At 41.2% G+C, this 18,100-nt stretch overlaps 1 protein-coding gene across 1 annotated transcript; it reads left to right on the top strand.

Annotated features, from left to right (window-relative positions):
- Positions 1-4,617: 4,617 nt before the first annotated feature.
- LOC119236829 (Fc receptor-like protein 2) lies at positions 4,618-17,393 on the top strand. The gene is given in 10 exon segments (XM_037500784.1): positions 4,618-4,648; positions 5,985-5,999; positions 8,829-9,089; positions 9,323-9,553; positions 9,556-9,606; positions 10,564-10,851; positions 11,289-11,377; positions 11,379-11,565; positions 11,877-11,998; positions 17,373-17,393. Coding segments are annotated over 10 exon segments (1,296 nt in total).
- The last annotated feature ends 707 nt before the right edge of the window (positions 17,394-18,100 follow it).

Here is an 18,100-nt window from a genome sequence, read left to right on the forward strand (position 1 = left end):
AGTCTCTTTCTGTGATCTTTTCCTATATTCAATTGATTTGGTGAGGAACTATTTTGGTTCCTGGATCTCCTTTATAAGAACTTGCGGTTGCCTGTCTGCCTTTGCTCTCTGGTAGTTCATTTAGCATTTCCGATGTTGTGGTGTTGAAATTTTTGCTAGGTGTTCAATTTGTGTTGGGACTTCTGTTCTTTTCATTTTGCTTTCTCTAGTGTGCAGATGTCCCTTGCTTCCTAGGCACATGTGTTGCACTATTTGCTCTGTGTTGTGCAGGGGAGGGGAGGTGGGTGTGGGGGAGGGCATGGGCATGCTGGAGATTTAGTTTTGACTGTTTCTCTGCTTAGTTTACTTTGACATGAGGTGGGGGCAGAAGGGAAATGGGGGCATTTAATGCTTGATTTCAGTTTGAGCAGTGAGCTTGGTCACCTCTACTTCCTCTTTTTTCATTCTACAGCAAGCAGTATTCTGCACTCAGTTTGTCTAACTACCTAACTTGCTTCCCTGCTGCTCCTTTCTGCTTCACATCATGATCTATGAAGCTTGAGTCTCTTTGCCCTGCTTCTGCTGCCACTTCTGCAGGTCTGAAATGTCTGTGCACCATAAACAATACTTTCCTAGTGACTCATGAGTTATCTCTTAAGTCCTCTCTGCTATTGGGCATTTTTATGGCATCTGGCTTAGCTCAGCCATAGCGTCTCTTGATCTTTTCTGGAAGGGGGACTGGAAAGGAGTTTTCTGTGTCCAGGATGAATGTGGAGTTCCCAAATTCTGGGTATGTGTCTGCATAGTTCCCACTACCCCAGGCCAGTGTCTGCCTACTTGCATATCAGCAGAGTTCCTCCAGGGAATTTCACAATGTCCCAGGTTGTCCCTGTCATGATTTAAAAGAAGACCTAAAATCAATCATTCTTAAACTGGTCAACCCCCAGTATTATTCTAGCTGTGATATCTACTCACCAGTTATGCTACCCTTTGCTTCCTCCCACTTCTTCCCCTCAGTGGCCACCAACCTTAGTTTGAGATCTCCAAGGTGAAATCCTGGGACCTTGAAAGCTGGACAGAGTGTGTGGATCTTCCTATGAGCAAATTTTACTTTTTACGGTTGTTTTTAAGGTAGAGGGTTATCCCAGCCTCTCTATTCCACCATGTTGTGAGTGGGATGCAGTTTCAATATTCAGCATGTGAATATCCAGTTTTCCAATTAATTGAAGAGACTGTTACTTTCCCATTGAATATTCTCATCTCCCTTGTCAATATTAGTTGACTGTATATACCTGGATTTTATTTCTGGACTCTCAGTTCTGCTCCATTAGTTTATGTGTCTGTTGTTATGCTAATACCATGACATTTTTATTATGATAGATTTGCCACACAGTTACGTTAAACTGGAAAGTATGATGCTTTCAGGTTTGTTCTTTTCAAGATTGTTTTGGGTATGTTGGGTCTTTTGAGGGTCTGTATAAATCTTAGGCTATATTTCTATTTCTGTAAAACACATTCCATTGATATTTTAGTAGTGATTATATTGAATTGATAGATGGCTTTCGGATGTATGGACATTTTAAGAATATTAATCCTTCTTATCCATGAACAAGGGATATCTTTCTATTTATTTGTGTCTTCTCCAAAGTCTTTTTTTTTAAAGATTTATTATATTTATACAAGAACCGGGGTACAGGCCAGATGTGCAGGAGGGTGAGAGGAGTCACCAGGGACAGAGCGAGGAACAGAACAGGCAGACTGACTGAAATACACTGCTGAGGGGAGCAGCGGGCAAGACAGGAGAGGTCTGCTTTCCATGTGGGTTGCTTCGAGGCTGGCGGGAATTGAACCAGCACTGAAGAGGCTGCGGACAGCTTCACAGTGCTGCTCTCAACCACCTGCGCCACGAGGGAGGCCCTTCTCCAATGTCTTATATCAAAGTTTTAAAGTTTTCATTATACAGATCATTTAACTTCCTTGGTTAAATTTAATGTTTAGTATTCTATTTCTTTTTTTTTTTTTGCAGTAGTATATGGGTTGTTTTATTTTCAGGTAGCTTGTTGTTATTGTATAAAGTCACAACTGAGTTTTATGTATTGACTTTGTATCCTGAAGCTTAACTAAATTTATGACTTCTAACAGTATTTTGTAGAAATCCTTAGGATTTACTAAATAAAGATCACATCACTGCAAATAAGTAGTTTTACTTCTTTCTTCCAATGTTTTTTTTTTTCTTCTCTTGAATAAGTGCTCTGGTTATGACCTTCAGTACTATATTGGATAGAAATAGAAATAGTGAAAGTAGGCACTCTTATTCCTAATCTTAGAGGAAAAGCTTCAGCTTTTCACTATTGAGTATAAATAACTGTGAGTTTCTATTTATGGCTTTTATTATGTGGAGCTACACTCTTTATACTTAATGTTGAGAGCATTATGAAAGCATTTTGAATTTTGTCAAATGCCTTTTCTGTTCTGCTGAGATGATCATATGATTTTTAATCTTCATTCTTTTTGATGTATCACATTGGTTCATTTACATCTGTTGAACCATTCTTTTATTCTTAGTATGACTCCCACTTGATCATGGTGTTTGTTAACATGCTGAATTCAATTTGGTAGTATTTTGTGGAGAAATTTTACGTCTTCATTCATTAGGGATAATTCTTGTTATTTCTTTCCTTATAGTCTCCTTGTGTTGCTTTGGCATCAGGATAACTTTGCCCTCATAAATTTTTTTAAAATGCTTCCTCTCCTTCAATATTTTGGAACAGTTTAAGAATGATTGATTTTAGGTCTTCTTTTAATATTTTGTATTCTTCCATGAAACCATGTGGTCCTGGGATATTTTTGGAGGTTTTTGATAGCTGATTCAACAAGTTTTGGTGAGGAGGCAGAAGAAAAGAAGCACTTATACACGGTTATTAGAATATTAGATCAGCCTATCCTCAATGGGAAATGCCATGGATATTTATCAAAACACTAAAAATAAATTGACCATATGATGCAGCTATTTCACTCCTAGGTATTTGCCTGAGGATACAAAAATACTAATTTAAAGGAATATACACACTCCTATGTTCATTGGAATTCTATTTACAATAACCATGTTGTGGGAACAACCTAAGTGCCCAACAACACATGAATGGATTACAAAGAAAAATACCAGAAGATCTTCTCATGTGTCGAATAAAGAAACGAAACAAAGAAACAGACAGATATAAACCAAAATGAAACCTATAAATCTGACTGTAGAATTGAGTTTACTGGAAGGGTAGGCTGGGGAGTGTTGAGCAAATGAGGGAGGGGGCCTGATAGACTACAGTGGAAGATTATGAATTTTTTTGTTGTTGTGTATAATGGGGTAACATATATTTGAAGACGTATAAACCAACACCTCCAAATCATATGATGTTTTAAAACAATATTATTTCAATAATACTAAAATAAGATAAAATAAAATCCATAATTAAAAAAAATTTCATTAACAGTAAAAAACTTCCAAAAATATATGAATTTTCTAGTTATTTTTTTATTTTTTCTAGCTTAATGTCATTGAAAATAGAGACTATTATTTTTATGTTTTCTTGTCTATGAAGTATTTGAGACTAACGTAGACTCAAACTGCATAAGATATCCATGAGTGCTTAAGAAGAATGTACATTCTGCAATTATTGGGTGCAACATTTTATAAATATCTATTAGATTAATTTTCCTAAACAAAATCTGCACTGAAAAAACCCTCAATTTCAAAACCCATAGCAGATCTCACAGCAGCACTTTCAACAGATGGAATCCTCCCTCCCTGTGTGAAAATATCTCATGGTAAGTGACTAGGGCTCCTTGGGGACAACAGGTGTAGAAGGGACCCAGAGGGCAAAGGTTGTGCAATATTAAACTTTCTACTTTCTGTTTTAATTGTATGCATGTGGATTTCCAGAAGGTAGATGGGCTATGACTTTCCAAACAGGAAGGCCAATGGCCAAAAGGAACTGAGAACCATGGTAACTGACTATACCAACCAACACACACAGCAGTTTCTTGTGAGTGTGTTCCTGGCAGTTGAACATAAATTGTGCTAGCATAAATTGTGCTTTCCCTAGAACCAAAGTCTAGGTTTTCCTTCAAGGGTTTTTTGCTAACTCTTCTATATATTCTACTGACAACTCCTTTCCAGTTCACAGTTATAATCCCTAGTCAGAGGACACATTCACGCATTCATTCAATTCACTTAGTGATGAGTGAATATTACATATTTTAAGTGCATAATTAAACAGATAAAAAGAAGGGAAATCCCCCCATTATAGATTTTAAAAAGAAGTGAAAACAGAGTGTTAAACATGTAAATTGACATGTCTGCGCCTCTGGGGAGGAGTAGGGATGGAAATATTACACTAGATAATTTTCATAAGCTAAGCATTTAAAGTCCATGTGTAATGAAGAGACAAAGCCTTGGGTCTGCAAAAGGCAGAAACTTGAAACCATATCACCTGCATAAAATCTGTTAAAATGAAGATTTCAGAACTCTCTTACTTCCTTTTTTTGATAAAGGTATTTTGAAAAGCAGTTTCCTTTCTTTGCACAAAGGTTCTAGCTGGTGGCTCAGGAGCTTCTCTTCTCAAATAGATGAATCAGGTTCTCATGCTGTTGTGCTCATTGCTGATCATCTTTGGTGAGTTCAATCACTTAAGTTAGAAATGAGATGGCAGCAAGAGAAGGTCTCCAGCTTCTGAAAGGTGTGAGGATTTATCACAGCCCTACGGCCAATGGGAAAGCTCAGATCTATACTCTCAGCTTATGCTTCAAAGGCAGATAGGAAGCAGTGGACACCAGGAAAAGCAAGTCACAATGCATGCCAATTCTTAATGTTCAAGGAAGTCACTTTATCACTTCTTGCTTATAAATTTTGTTTTAATATCTTATATCTTATAAATGTTATATGCTTTCACAAATAAAATTTCAATGCTTACTATTCCTCATGAAAACAATTCAAGGGCCTCCCCGGTGGCGCAGCGGTTGAGCGCTGGGTTGCGAAGCTGCCCGCGGCCTCTGCGGCGCCAGTTCGATCCCCGGCTGCTCCCCGGCCACCAGAGGAGGGTCCCGCATGGCGCACAGACCTCTCCTGCCGCCCGCTGCTCCCCTCAGCAGTGTACTTCAGTCCTTCTGCCTGCTCTGCTCCCCGCTCTGGCTCTGGTGAATTCTCTCACCCTCCCGCGCTTCTGACTGTACCCAGTGCATGTATAAACAAAACAAACAAACAAACAAACAAACAAATAAATAAATAAAACATGCCTCTATTGAAAAAAATAATTAAAAAAAAAAAGAAAACAATTCAAACACTTATCTGTAAGATTTGTGTTCAGAAGATGATTTGAGGGCCTCCCTGGTGGCGCACCAGTTGAGCACTGGGTTGTGAAGCTGTCCGCAGTCTCTGCAGCGCCGGGCAAGGGTCCCACATGGTGCACAGACCTCTCCTGCCGCCCGCTGCTCCCCTCAGCAGTGTACTTCGTCCTTCTGCCTGTTCTGCTCCCCGCTCTGGCTCTGGTGAATTCTCTCACCCTCCCGCATTTCTGACTGTACCAGTGCTTGTGTAAATAAATAAATAAATCTTTTAAGAAAAAAAAAAAAAGAAGATGATCTGAGGCCATTTACTAACATTCCTTTGCTTAGTCATGGGATATGTATGAGGTTAACAAAGGATTGCTGGGAAACAGGATTCCTTCTCCATGCTCACTGGACACTAGTTAGGTGTTTGTTAAATGAGGAAAAGGACCCTAACATAAAATATGATCAGGGAAAAAGTGTCAGTTCAGGATGTGTTCAATGCTCATATTTCTCACAGGACATGTTTCTGATGAACTCTTTGTGACTCAAGATGGGATAATGATGTAGCAGTGTGTCTGCCCTGAGAAAAGCATGGATATGAAGGTTAAGGGGAAGAGAAGAAAAAATGAAAGGGAGTCATCCCCAATCCCTGGTGGACTCCCTCTTGGCAATACCCGTTCCAGTCACGGAACAGGCAGGTAAGTCAATCACCTTTGTTGTTCTTGGTCTCTGGTATATGCATCGCCTGCCTACCACAAGGTCCAGTGGGGATGGCCAGGTGAGCAGGTCCTGCCCAGGTTTCTCAAGATCAAGTATTTGTTCCTTGTTAAAACTCCAGATGTAGGGAGGGAAATAGCATCTGAAAGAGGATGTGCAGACTAGACAGAAGGTCAGTTTGAAAAGAATTGTATCCTGGCCATGGGATCATAACTTCTCCACGTTGTCTCTGTGAATGTTCTTGCCACTCTGAAAATGATTATTTTTTGAGGAAAATGACTAAGAACTGCATGGTCGCAATGAGGTGTCATCATTTTTTCTCTAACCCTAGGTCAGGATTCAGCAAACATGTCTGTGAAACATCAGAATGTGTAGTCTAAGCTTGCAGATCTCTGTTGTAACTGATATATCACTGTGGCAGGAATGCAGCTGTAGCCTATGTGTGAATGAATGGGCAAGGTTTTGTTCCAGTGATACTTTATTTAACAAAACAGGTAACTGAGCACCTCACAATCCATAGTTTGTCAGCACTTACTATAGGCCATTATTTCACTGTGTATTTGTTCATACATGTGCTCAACAAAGGAAGTAAATGAAAAAAAGATATTCTAGTGTCTATATGCAGGATATCCACATGAAGCAAAACTAAATCTAAAATATGGAGAATAGTTCCCTTGCTTATCCAACATTAACCATCCAGTAAAAAGGACTCTGGACTCTAAGGAATTACACTGGGGCAAATAGATCCTGTCTCACTGGTACTGGTGAGCCAGTAATAGAGTAGGAATGTCCAGGGGCACCTACAGAAATTCTGGCCTGGTGCTTGCTCAGGAGAAGGACTCATCTCTTGCAGTCATTACATCCTATAAGTCATCATTGAGGACCAACATAAAGCTCCCTTAGTCAACTAAAGCCTGTGTTTGAAAAGTTGCTGGTTACATACCTTTTCAATAGCATCTCTGACCACGACTCACAATGGTTTCCTTCTATCCATGACAGCATTATCCTTGGGAAATTTTCTAGTTTTTGGATGAGGGGAATACTAGTGGTTTAAAAATTTGCTTGATTTTAAATTCAATGGCTGAGTCCCCATGGGATCCAGTCTCCACCTGTGAAGGAAGGCAAAACCCCTTGAATGAAGTTGTTTCTGCAATTCACCCTTTCAGTGCTTCCATTTTTATTGCAAAATAAAAGATTGTCCTCCAGTGTTGAAGAGGGAAATCTGGTTCTCCGCCTAGAAGAGCCAATAGTGAAAGCATACATCCCCCCCCCGCAAATTATAATACCAAATTCCATAAGCTTCTTGTGCTACTCTACAATGGTATTTTATCAAGTATCACATCTCTTCTATAACTGGCATCTACTTCCTTACATTACACATACAAATTCTGGCATTCTGATACAATTGAGCAGAGGTAGATAGCAATAACTTAGTCCCTCACCTCAAGGTTAAATTCCCTTGCTATAATCTTAAAATATTGTGCAGATGCCACAGAGAACATAGTCTGGTACTATAAATATATGAAGTGACAGGGCAGAAATTAAGAATCTATGGCCAACATAAGATGAGCACTTCGGGAAGGCAATGAATTGTGCTCACTATAATCAGTCACCTGAAACCAGAACCTTAAATTAAAACTCATCTGTAGTTCATTATACATTAAATGGATAGGAAATGTTTTTGAAAGAATTCACATGGAAAGTTCTGAGATTTAAAATACTGGGATTTGCTTCAGTAATCAACTTATTCCCGTTTATCCAGGCCACATGATTGTTTCATCCAACAAGGCAAGAACGAAGAGAACATGAATTTCTTTCTTTCTTTTTTTTTAAGATTTTATTTATTTGTTTATACAAGCACTGGGTACAGTCAGAAGCGTGGGAGGGTGAGAGAATTTACCAGAGCCAGAGCAGGGAACAGGACAGGCAGACTGATGAAATACACTGCTGAGGGGAGCAGCGGGCGGCAGGAGAGGTCTGCGCGCCATGTGGGACCCTCGCCGGCGGCCAGGGATCGAACCGGTGCTGCAGAGGCTGCGGGTAGCTTCGTAGCCCAGCGCTCAACCACTGCACCACCGGGGAGGCCCGAAAACATGAATTTCTAATGCAGTGTAGTGCCTCTACAGGCTGGATGAAGACAGGGAATGGGAAAGCAGTGTCTGTTGAGGACAATGGTCCCTGTGTGATGCTACCTATGGGGAGAGCTAAGGGGAAAGAACCTGCAGGACTCTTGACCCAAATACATAGTTATGCTTACCATGACACTCCCTGCAATGAGCAGAATACTTGAGCTCTCCCCCATTCCTAAGTTGAAATTCTAGTCCCAATGTGATGATCTTTAGAGGTGGGCTTTGGATTGTATTTAGATGCTGAGGGTGGATCTCATGAATGAGATTTGTGCCTCTAAAAGAGGCCAGAGAAATGGTTAGTTCTCTTTCTGCCATGTAAGTCAGTAGTTGCAACTAGGGGGAGGGTCCTCACCAGAACCTGACCACCCTGATATCAGACTTCCAGCTCCTGAACTGTGAGGAATAAATTTTTATTATTGATAAGTCACCCAGTTTATGGTATTTTGTTATAGTAGCTCAAGCTGACAAAAATCCCCTCAGGAAAAATGTGATGGCACCATGAGTAATGAAGGCATGTGCTGGAACCTCTATCTTGTCTGAAGGGGAAGACATTACACTGATACGGAATCACTGCCCAAGGGCAAGGGAGCAGGCTACACATATGTGGGACAGAAATGACAAATCACATCTGTGATATGTCTCTGTCTCTGTCTCTTTGTCTCGCAGTGCCCTCTTTCACAGATGAACTGAAGTTCCTGGCTCCCTCTTCTGTCTTTGAAGGAGACCGAATAGTTCTGATGTGCCAGAATAAGAATAACTGGAAAATAAAGACTGTGACTTATTACAAGAATAAAAAACAGGTGTTTTTGACAAATGCAGCTTCAAACTTCATTATACAAAGTGTAGCTCTGAGGGACAGTGGCAAGTATCATTGTACTGTTACTCAAAGAAAATCATGGACAAAATGAGCAACTTCAAGAATAGTAGAGATGGAAGTCTGAGGTAAACCCATTCCTCCTATTGGAGCCAGGCTGGAGAGGACTGGCTGGTGGAGAGTTGGGTGGGTACCTGTCAGGCAGAGCTCCCCACATGCCAGATGACTCAAGGCTTGTGGTCTGACCATGCATGGGAGACATGGTGATGTGTCTGGTTCTGAATGTCCTGTTTGTCAAGGTTGCTTCTCACCAGGGATCCCCATCTCATTTCTCTGGGACTCTTATGGTTCTTCTCTCTAGAGCTGTTTCCACATCCTGTGCTGACAGCCAGACCCTCCTGGCCCACTGAGGGGAGCCCAGTCACCCTGACTTGTGTGACCTGGTTATCTCCACAGAGGTCAGATGTTCAGCTCCAATTTCGCTTTTTCAGAGATAGTAGGGTCTTGGGGCCAGGCTGGAGCAGCTCCCCAGAGCTCCAAATCCCAACCATGTGGAATGAAGATTCAGGGTCTTACTGGTGCCAGGTAGAGACAACACACACAGCATCAGAAAACAGAGCTACCTGTCCCAGATTCAAGTGCAGAGTAAGTATTAATGGGGATGAGTTTGGGGAAGAGACAAATTTGGTTTTGACTTAGACTACTAGTCTCTGTGTTTCTTTGCACAACCTCTGTCCTTGTGGAAAGTGGGAACGGGGCTAGAGAAACTCCAAATTGCTTTTGGCATCTCGCTGCATAACAATAACAATGGATCAAACTCATCATAATGTTTCTCTTCTTTATTAGTTAAGCAATATTCATCAAGCAGCTCTTCATTGATGTCTGGTCATATACCTTGGCTTTAGCAGTAGACTGGGAGCTTTACAAGACAAGGCACCTGCTTTCCAGTGGCTCTTCAGATTTTCCACTTACTGGACTGCAACACAAATGGATTTGCTAGAAGGCAACATGGTACCATGACATATAGAGCTAAGTGAAGCATCTGAGAAAGCAGAAATCAATGTAAACTAGGGTTCAGAGGAGGGGTTGCAATTTGTGTTGCTCCCTGAAATTGGGAATAATGGAGGAATTAGTAGTAGTATTGTTATTAGGAACAATGCCTTATCCAAGCTAGAAGTAACACTACCAGTGAAATGACTCTCTTTACTCTGCAAAAGACATCTGTCTAGACAGTGACTCAACCCCTCAAAATGTTTCCTGTCTCATGGAGTGGACAATCCATCACAAATTCTTTAATAATTGCTACTCATGAAATTAGCCAGGAATTAAAGGTTAAGATTCACAGATACCTGTCTTTGTGTGTTAAGCTTAAGACACAAATATCTGGACCCAGATTCTGGGTGTGAAACACACAAATAACTGCATTCATAGTCAGTCTTCAAGGGAAATTACCATGGGCTCTCTCTCTCTGTATATTTGTAATACATCATATATGCTATCACCATATTCCCACGGCTTGCGTCAGAGAATGAGATCAGCCTAACCCTGGTTCCACCATCTCCTACAGTCAAGGTTCTCAGATGTTACCTCCTGTCCATGCAGGAGTCCTACTCTCCAACGTAAGCTTACAGTCAGCGAGCCCTGGGGGACAGGTGATTGAAGGAGGGAGTCTCATCCTACTGTGCTCAGTGGCTGAGGGCATGGGAAACATCACGTTTTCCTGACACAGAGAGACCACAGGATACAGTGTGGGAACGAAGACACAGCGTTGCCTGTCAGCAGAGCTGGAGGTCCCTACTGTGAAGGAGAGTGATGCTGGTGAATATTACTGCAGAGCTGACAATGGTCATGATCCCATCCAGAGCAAGGTGGTGAAAATCCCTGTAAAAAGTGAGTTACACTCCCATTCATCTCTGACAGAAACCCAAAACCACAGTTACCAGGTATCAGGAGTCACAAGGAAGATCCCAGGGAGAGTGCTGTGGAGAAGCAACTGCAATTTGAGGATGGGTTACCCTTGCAAGATAAACTGCTGACATCTTTCTTTTCATGAAGGGAAACTTAAAGAGGGCTGGGTTGGCATAGGAAAAAAGTCCACATGAAAATGGGATATAGCCATGTTTCTAGACAGCACTCCAATATTGATACTCCCCCCGCCCCCATTCTTAAAGACATTGTTGGGAAAATCACCTCTGAATATTCTTGTGGGGATGTGAGACTGGAAGTAATGTACCTTGTGGACCAGGGCCTTGGGTGGAGACCCCACAGGGAAGCTTGAGTCTGCTGTGGTATCCCAGTCCTCTGCTAGATCCCTTTGTTTCTGTTAGTTCCAGTGTCCCGCCCTGTGCTCACCCTCGGGGCTTTTGTCCAGGCTGCGGTGGGGGACGTGGTGGAGCTTTACTGTGATGCCAAGAGGGGGGTCTCCCCCCATCCTGTATCGGTTTTATCATGAGGATGTCACCCTGGGAAATAGCTCAGCCCCCTCTGGAGGAGGGTTGTCTGTCAATCTTTCTCTAACCACAGAACATTCTGGAAACTACACCTGTGAGGCTGATAATGGCCTGGGAGCCCAGTGCAGTGAGATGGTGCCATTCTTCATTTCAGGTGGGTTCACAGTGTCTGGGCGCAGGTATAGTCTGATCACTGGCTCTGTCCTGTCAGCCTTTCTTGGTATCATATTGTGGTTTCAGAAGATTGTGCTGTGCTTGGTGATGTCTGCTGCTGGGGGAGTTACAGACGGTTATCCCAGTGCCTGGCTGCTTCTCTTCTCTCCACACTGGCGTGCACAGTGCACACTTTTTTTTTTTTAAATAAACCTACATGAATTCATATTTACCATCACTCCAAGTATTGCTAGGGACGCCAGGGCCCAAGCTTTTACTCTCTGGAGCTCTACTTTCCTCTGCTTTCCTCAGGGACTGATGCCTACAGAGGAGACCTCGTCACAGCCAGAGTTCTTGGGGTTTTATCTGGTATCCTTGGTTTCATTGCTGTTACTCTGTTTCATTGCTGTTTTACTGTTGGCCTAAGACATCAGGTTGGTATTCACTGTTTTCTTTCCTCTTTACTGCTGTGGCTGGAATTGGAAAAAAAAAAAAACAACTTCCCCAATCAATTCATTTTATGCTTTATAATCCTGCAAGTTTTCAGCCAGTGAGCAATGTTTCCACCTTACTAATTTTACATTATGTCATTTCCCCTGTCTGTAGTCACTTGAAATTAAAACCATTAATACATCCCTCCATGCTTGATTTAAAGTAAAAATTTCAATTATTTAAATGTCGTTTAATACTTTTAATAAGCATAATTAGTTTATATGCAATGGAATAAAATACAATAATGAGCTAGATGTAAGGAATTAAGGGAATTTGATGCAACATTTTTTCTGTTATTTATCCATTTCTTATTAGTTATCCTACTCAAGACAAAAACAGTTACCCCATTTGAATTCCTGGATCCACTATATGGATCATATGGGGTCACTTCACCCTCATGACTGGCAGTTGAGGCTGACTATGGTTGGCCTCAGTTAGGACTGTCAAATAGAGTATAAAAGTATGACTACTAATGGGCCTGGATTTCCTCAAAGCAAGGTGACCTCAGAATAGTATACATTTTACGGTCCTCCCTGGTGGCCTAAGGGTTAAGTCTCAGCACTACCACTGCTATGGCCTGAGTTCAATCCCCAGCCAGGGAGCTACCCACATGGCACAGAAGACCTCTCCTATTCTTGCCCACTGCTTCCCTCAGCAGTGTATTTCAGTCAGTCTGCCTGTTCTGCTCCCCACTCTGTCTCTGGTGAATCTCTCACCTCACAGCATGTCTGGCCTATACCCCACATCTTTTATGGGAAAAAAAAAAAAGGAAACATTTTACATGTGAACTCAGACTTCAAAAGCAAGTGTGACAGTTAATCTGCAGCATCTTTTATCAACTAATTTAAAGATTACAGTGTCACTCCTATTACAAATTTATTGGGTTTTAGCACCTAACAAACTTGCTCAGATCCAGGGGAGAAAGCATAGAAACCGTCTCTAAGTGGAAAAATTGTCAAAGAATTCATAGCCATATTTTAACAATTTCCACACATACCACCTTAAATTCCAATCAATGTCGATCAACACCATGAGCCTCTTAGTTGCCCTCTCTGAACTTGGCAAATCCCCCAGGGAACATGTGGTTACAGGCAAATTTGTCTCTCTGAGCTTTTCCTCTTATCTTGTCTCAGACATTTTTCACTATCTTAGTCCTTAAATAGCTTTAAACAAGCAAACTATTTTACCCAACATTTCTAGTTATTCTCAGAGAAAGGTTAGTTCAATTTCTTCCTCTTATCACTGGGAGCATAAAAACACCTTTTATAACCAACACTTCATAAAGCTGCAGTGCATTTGCAGCATGACCATATCTCTTTGTAACATTTTTAAGACAACAGTTTTGGGAGTTCCTTTAATTTATATATCATACTAGTTCCTATTAGTATTCTATTAGTCAAAAATGCTGCCAATGGCCAATTACTGGGTCTATTATTGCAAGCTTTCTTTCATAAATCATCTGTAATTATAAAGAAGAACCTTCAAGTGCATATTATTGTTAATGTTTAGCAATTTGTAGGGAGCTCACTAGTGTGCTGTGTTCACAGAACCCAAGGATGGTAGATCTAAGAGCAGAACACATCTACCTGACCGTAAAGCTCCCGCCTGGCTTTGTTGCACCTCCTGACTGAAACTCCCTGTTTAAGCTTCGCTTATTTCAGAAAATGTTATTTATTAATCTATCAAATACAGGGCTAGGATGGAGTATATCAGAACCTCAACAAAAACGTTTAAATTCTTACTAAATACTTCCTTAAACATAGCTACAAGCACCAAGTGAAAGAAATTTGAAACTCACCTTTCAATTTTATCCACATAGTAAAAATTTAATCTAACTTTTCAAGTCCAGTGGAAATAAAAATTTTAAACAGATCGTCTAAGACTAAGGAATTGTGATGTTACACCAACTAGTTCATTTTCTGCTTCTCTATTTCCAAAATAACTTTTCCAGCCCTTCACTTCTTTTTAGAACCTCCTGCTTTATCACCCCTTGCACTTTTAGAAGATAAGATACCCTTCCAGAGCCTTCTATGTGGGTCTCCAGTTCTGCTCTGTTTTACTCACCCCCAAAATTAGAAAATAAATTTGCCTCACATCTATTCCAGGATACATTTAACATATATTTGGCCCCTCTAAAGGTTTAAAGTGATACTATATTTGTTCTTTCCATGAAGAGAGCATAGAATGAGAAGAGAGAAAGTGAAAATGCTTTCCCTCCTATTTAGCCACATTTTCTATTGTCCTGTTAGCTAAAGTAACATGCCATGCCCAAATGTGAGTAGTAGAGAAGTAGTTCTGCCTCTTTTTGAAGGAGTGAGAAAGTCACATCGCAAAATGACACATACAGGAAGATAAGGGACATAGACCATTACTGCATCAAGCTTCCACACAGTCATTGGCTAGCACTTACAATCTTTTAACTCACGTGAGTGAAACTATTTTTTCCTGGATTTGCCTACAGATCCAGGGTGACTAAATTAGAACAGATTTTAATCACAGGTGCAACCTGGTCAAGTGTGACTTCAGATAGCTGATATTAACACCAGTTTCATGGAGAGTTTCATTTAAGTGAAATTAATTGAAGATTAGTTTAAACTAATTTCTAAATTAAATAAAAATCCTTAATTAAAAAAATATATTTTTACATCATTTTTCATCTTTGCACAATCTCAGTTTTATGTAGTTTAATTTATCACTTTTTTATTTCTACATTCTGAGGATTTTTTGGCATGTATTGTGGAATTCCTGTATTGTTTAATGCTAAAAAATCCCCATATATTCTTGCAAAAATTTTCCATATTTATTCATTTATTTTAAATTTTAACTTATTATTTTTATTTTTATATAATTGGATTTGCTTGATTTTAGTCTAATGTCCCTCAGATGCTGTTTTCAGACCTAAAGTCTGTCAGCCTCAGATTGCTTAACAAACAATTTCTGCGAGGAACTCTCCTAGGATGCAGTTTTCTATCATTCATGTCACATCACTAGATAAATTACATAGTTCTGCAGAATTTAGATTTTTCTCCAGGGGGTTTGTTACATAATTGTGATGGTTGTCACTTAATTTTTAGTTTCCATGAATTGAAAAAAAAGGGTTTTCTTTCCATGTCTTGGCATCGTTGCTTTATATATATTTTTTTGATTTTTTAAAAATTTAATTAATTAATTAATTAATTAATTAATACAAGCACTGGGGTACAGTCAGAAGCACAGGAATTCACCAGAGCCAGAGCGGGGAGCAGAACAGGCAGAAGGACCGAATTACACTGCTGAGGGGAGCAGCGGGCGGCAGGAGAATTCTGCGCACCATGTGGGACCCTCCTCAAGTGGCCGGGGAGCAGCCAGGGATTGAACCGGCGCTGCAGAGGCTGCGGGCAGCTTCGCAACCCAGCGCTCAACCGCTGCGCCACCGGGGAGGCCCTCGTTGCTTTATATATTAAGGTTACAGTTTGCAACACATCATCCTAGGATGCCTGTGGCTTTATAGACTGAAGCCTCTGTATCTTTTGGGTGACTGGTGTTCTAGTGTGGCAAGGTGTGGGAGGTAGGAGCTGGGGCGATGGAGTACTAGGAGGTTACTGCTAGCAAGTACAAAGATATCAAGCCTTCTAAGGCATTGTAGGTGTTTGATTTGGACTGGGGAAACTACAACAACCCCCACTCCTAGGCCAGTTCCTCAGTCAAAGCTTCACCAATAGCCTCAGGCTAGCACCAGTCCCATAGCTGTGGTCTGGCTCTGCAGGTTTTACTACCAGTAGTTTTTCTCCCCGAGGTATGGGCAGGGGAAGAGTGATTCTGAGAGCTTCAGGATCACACTGCAGATAGGTTACCCTCTCTGTTATGATCACAGGTGGATGAGAACCAAGTGTTTCGCAAGGTTTGCACATGCCATTCACAAAACACTGCTTCCCCTGCAATTTGAGGTCAGGGTCTGTTTCCTAAGAATTTCAGGCACAGAAACTTGATCTGAGGTACTAACTCCAGCTGCCAGGGCTTTGAAACTTTACACTGATTAGAGACAGCATGCACAGTTTTGTGGATATTATCTCACTTTGATTCTGGGCAGGGGTGAGGCAGCTGTTTGCATAATACGGTAACCAATTATAGACAGGAGCCTTTTTTGCAAAAATGCAGGTCAACTTCTTCATCCTCACTTTGAGGTCCTCCAATCTAGTCCTCTCCACCAGCTTGGTCCCAACTGCTTACTTCCTAAAGACACAAGTTCAAGCTCACTACCACCACCTAAAACAAGCTCCACACTAGTTGTCACTAGGACTGCCACTGTCCTCAAGAAACCTGTAGGCACTGCTGTGGGTGTTTTACCCTCTAGTCCTGATCACATGGTTGCTTTCTAACAGTATGGCGTCTGCGTTTGCCAGTGTCAATCTGCTTCCCTGTTTTCAATCACAATCTCTACTACTTGACTCCCACTGTCCTCTGGAGATAGACCCCCTCCATTTTGCATGACAATTATGTCCCCCAGTTCTAAAGTTCCCAGTGTAGATGTGAGCCCTTCAGTCAAAAGCAACAGAGTTTTCATATTGAAGCCTTCTGACCCTTTTTTGGATTTCATTGCCCTGGTACCATTCTAAACACAATTTTTTTCTTACGCTCTGCTGTGTCACTTTTCTTTGTGAAAGAGTGGTCATCCAATTACCCTCTAGGGACCATTATCTTTATCTGTATAAATTTTAGTTATGAATATGTGGAGGAGAGAATCCCAGTGTCTTTATTCTTTGGCCATCTTGCTAGACTCCCTTAAAATATTTTTGATATTTCTTTAGTGAGTCAACATTTGATCAATTTTTGTTATTGTTCATCAGTGCTTATAAGGTAGACTAGAGTCTATTTAAAAACTCATTCATTCAAGGAAGACTTGCTAGAACTATGTACACCATTGTCATGCTGTTTGAAAATATGAATTCCTTGCCCTTATACTTGAAATTGGGTTGGTAGAAAATTCTGAAATCATGCTGTAAGAGTGTAATCCCCAGAGAAAGGGGGGGGTCCAGGTTCCCTGGCCCACTCTCAGGAAGGGTGGAGCTGGACAGAGAGGAGAGACTGAGAAAAGACAAGGAGAAGGAAGGATGGAGATCAAGAAGACTTGAAGAAGGGACATGGAGCAGAGATATGTGAAGAAGAAACTGCACTTGCTTGGACTTGTACCAGGAATTGGGGACATGGAAGGAGACACTTGAAGCAAGTGTGGTTGGCAGACCTGTGAGGAGGTTGACAATGGCAGCCTTTATCTTGGTTTTGATTTTGATCTTTTCCTTCCAGACATGTCTGAACCTTTCTGCCCCTTCTCTGTAGGTTCCCACCAAAGTGCCTTAGACTTGTGGCAGGCTTTTAGGCCTCAGCATTCCTGCTTTAGGCCATCCCTGTTTGGCTGAGCACTTACTCACAAGTGAATGGGTAACTTTGGGTGCTTAATTTGGAGACGATACTCTTTCTCATCTCTCTATAGCATGCCACTTTTATTGAATTTCTTTTCCATTGAAGGTCTTACACACTAGGGTATGTTGTGTCTTTATGTGGTGTATGGAAGGACCTATTTATAGAAGAGAGGTTTGGGGTTCCTGGGGTACCTCTCCCCCAGGCCTGTAACAATGCTTCCTTTTCTTGAAGATGAGAGAAACTAAAGTTTCTCCTGCTCTTTGGGAAACTGAGCTTAAGTAAACCTTCTAACGCTGTTTTCCAGAAAACCTGAAAAAGTTGGGAGGTTGGTTGAATTACTGGGTAACATTTTTCTTGATGTGTATACTGCAGCTAGGCTGGGAAGACTCTCATCAGGAACATAAATGCTTGGTGGAAAGCAGAAAAAGAGGCACCCCTAATACAATGTGACTTTTGAAAATGATCACTCCTTTGTAGTGACAACTGTACCATCTGTATGGTTATGTTCCCTGAGATTTTAGTTCCTGGACTGTCAAAAACTTCTCAGTCATGATGAAGTATCCCTCTGATGCCACACCTGATTCATCCATGCAGGTGTGTTATGGGCTTGTCCTACATCTCTGTGAAACCCACTGGGGCAGCAG

The sequence above is a fragment of the Talpa occidentalis genome, unplaced genomic scaffold (assembly GCF_014898055.3).
Source record: "Talpa occidentalis isolate TD23 unplaced genomic scaffold, MPIMG_talOcc4v2.1 talOcc4.9, whole genome shotgun sequence".
NCBI classification, from domain to species: Eukaryota; Metazoa; Chordata; class Mammalia; order Eulipotyphla; family Talpidae; genus Talpa; species Talpa occidentalis.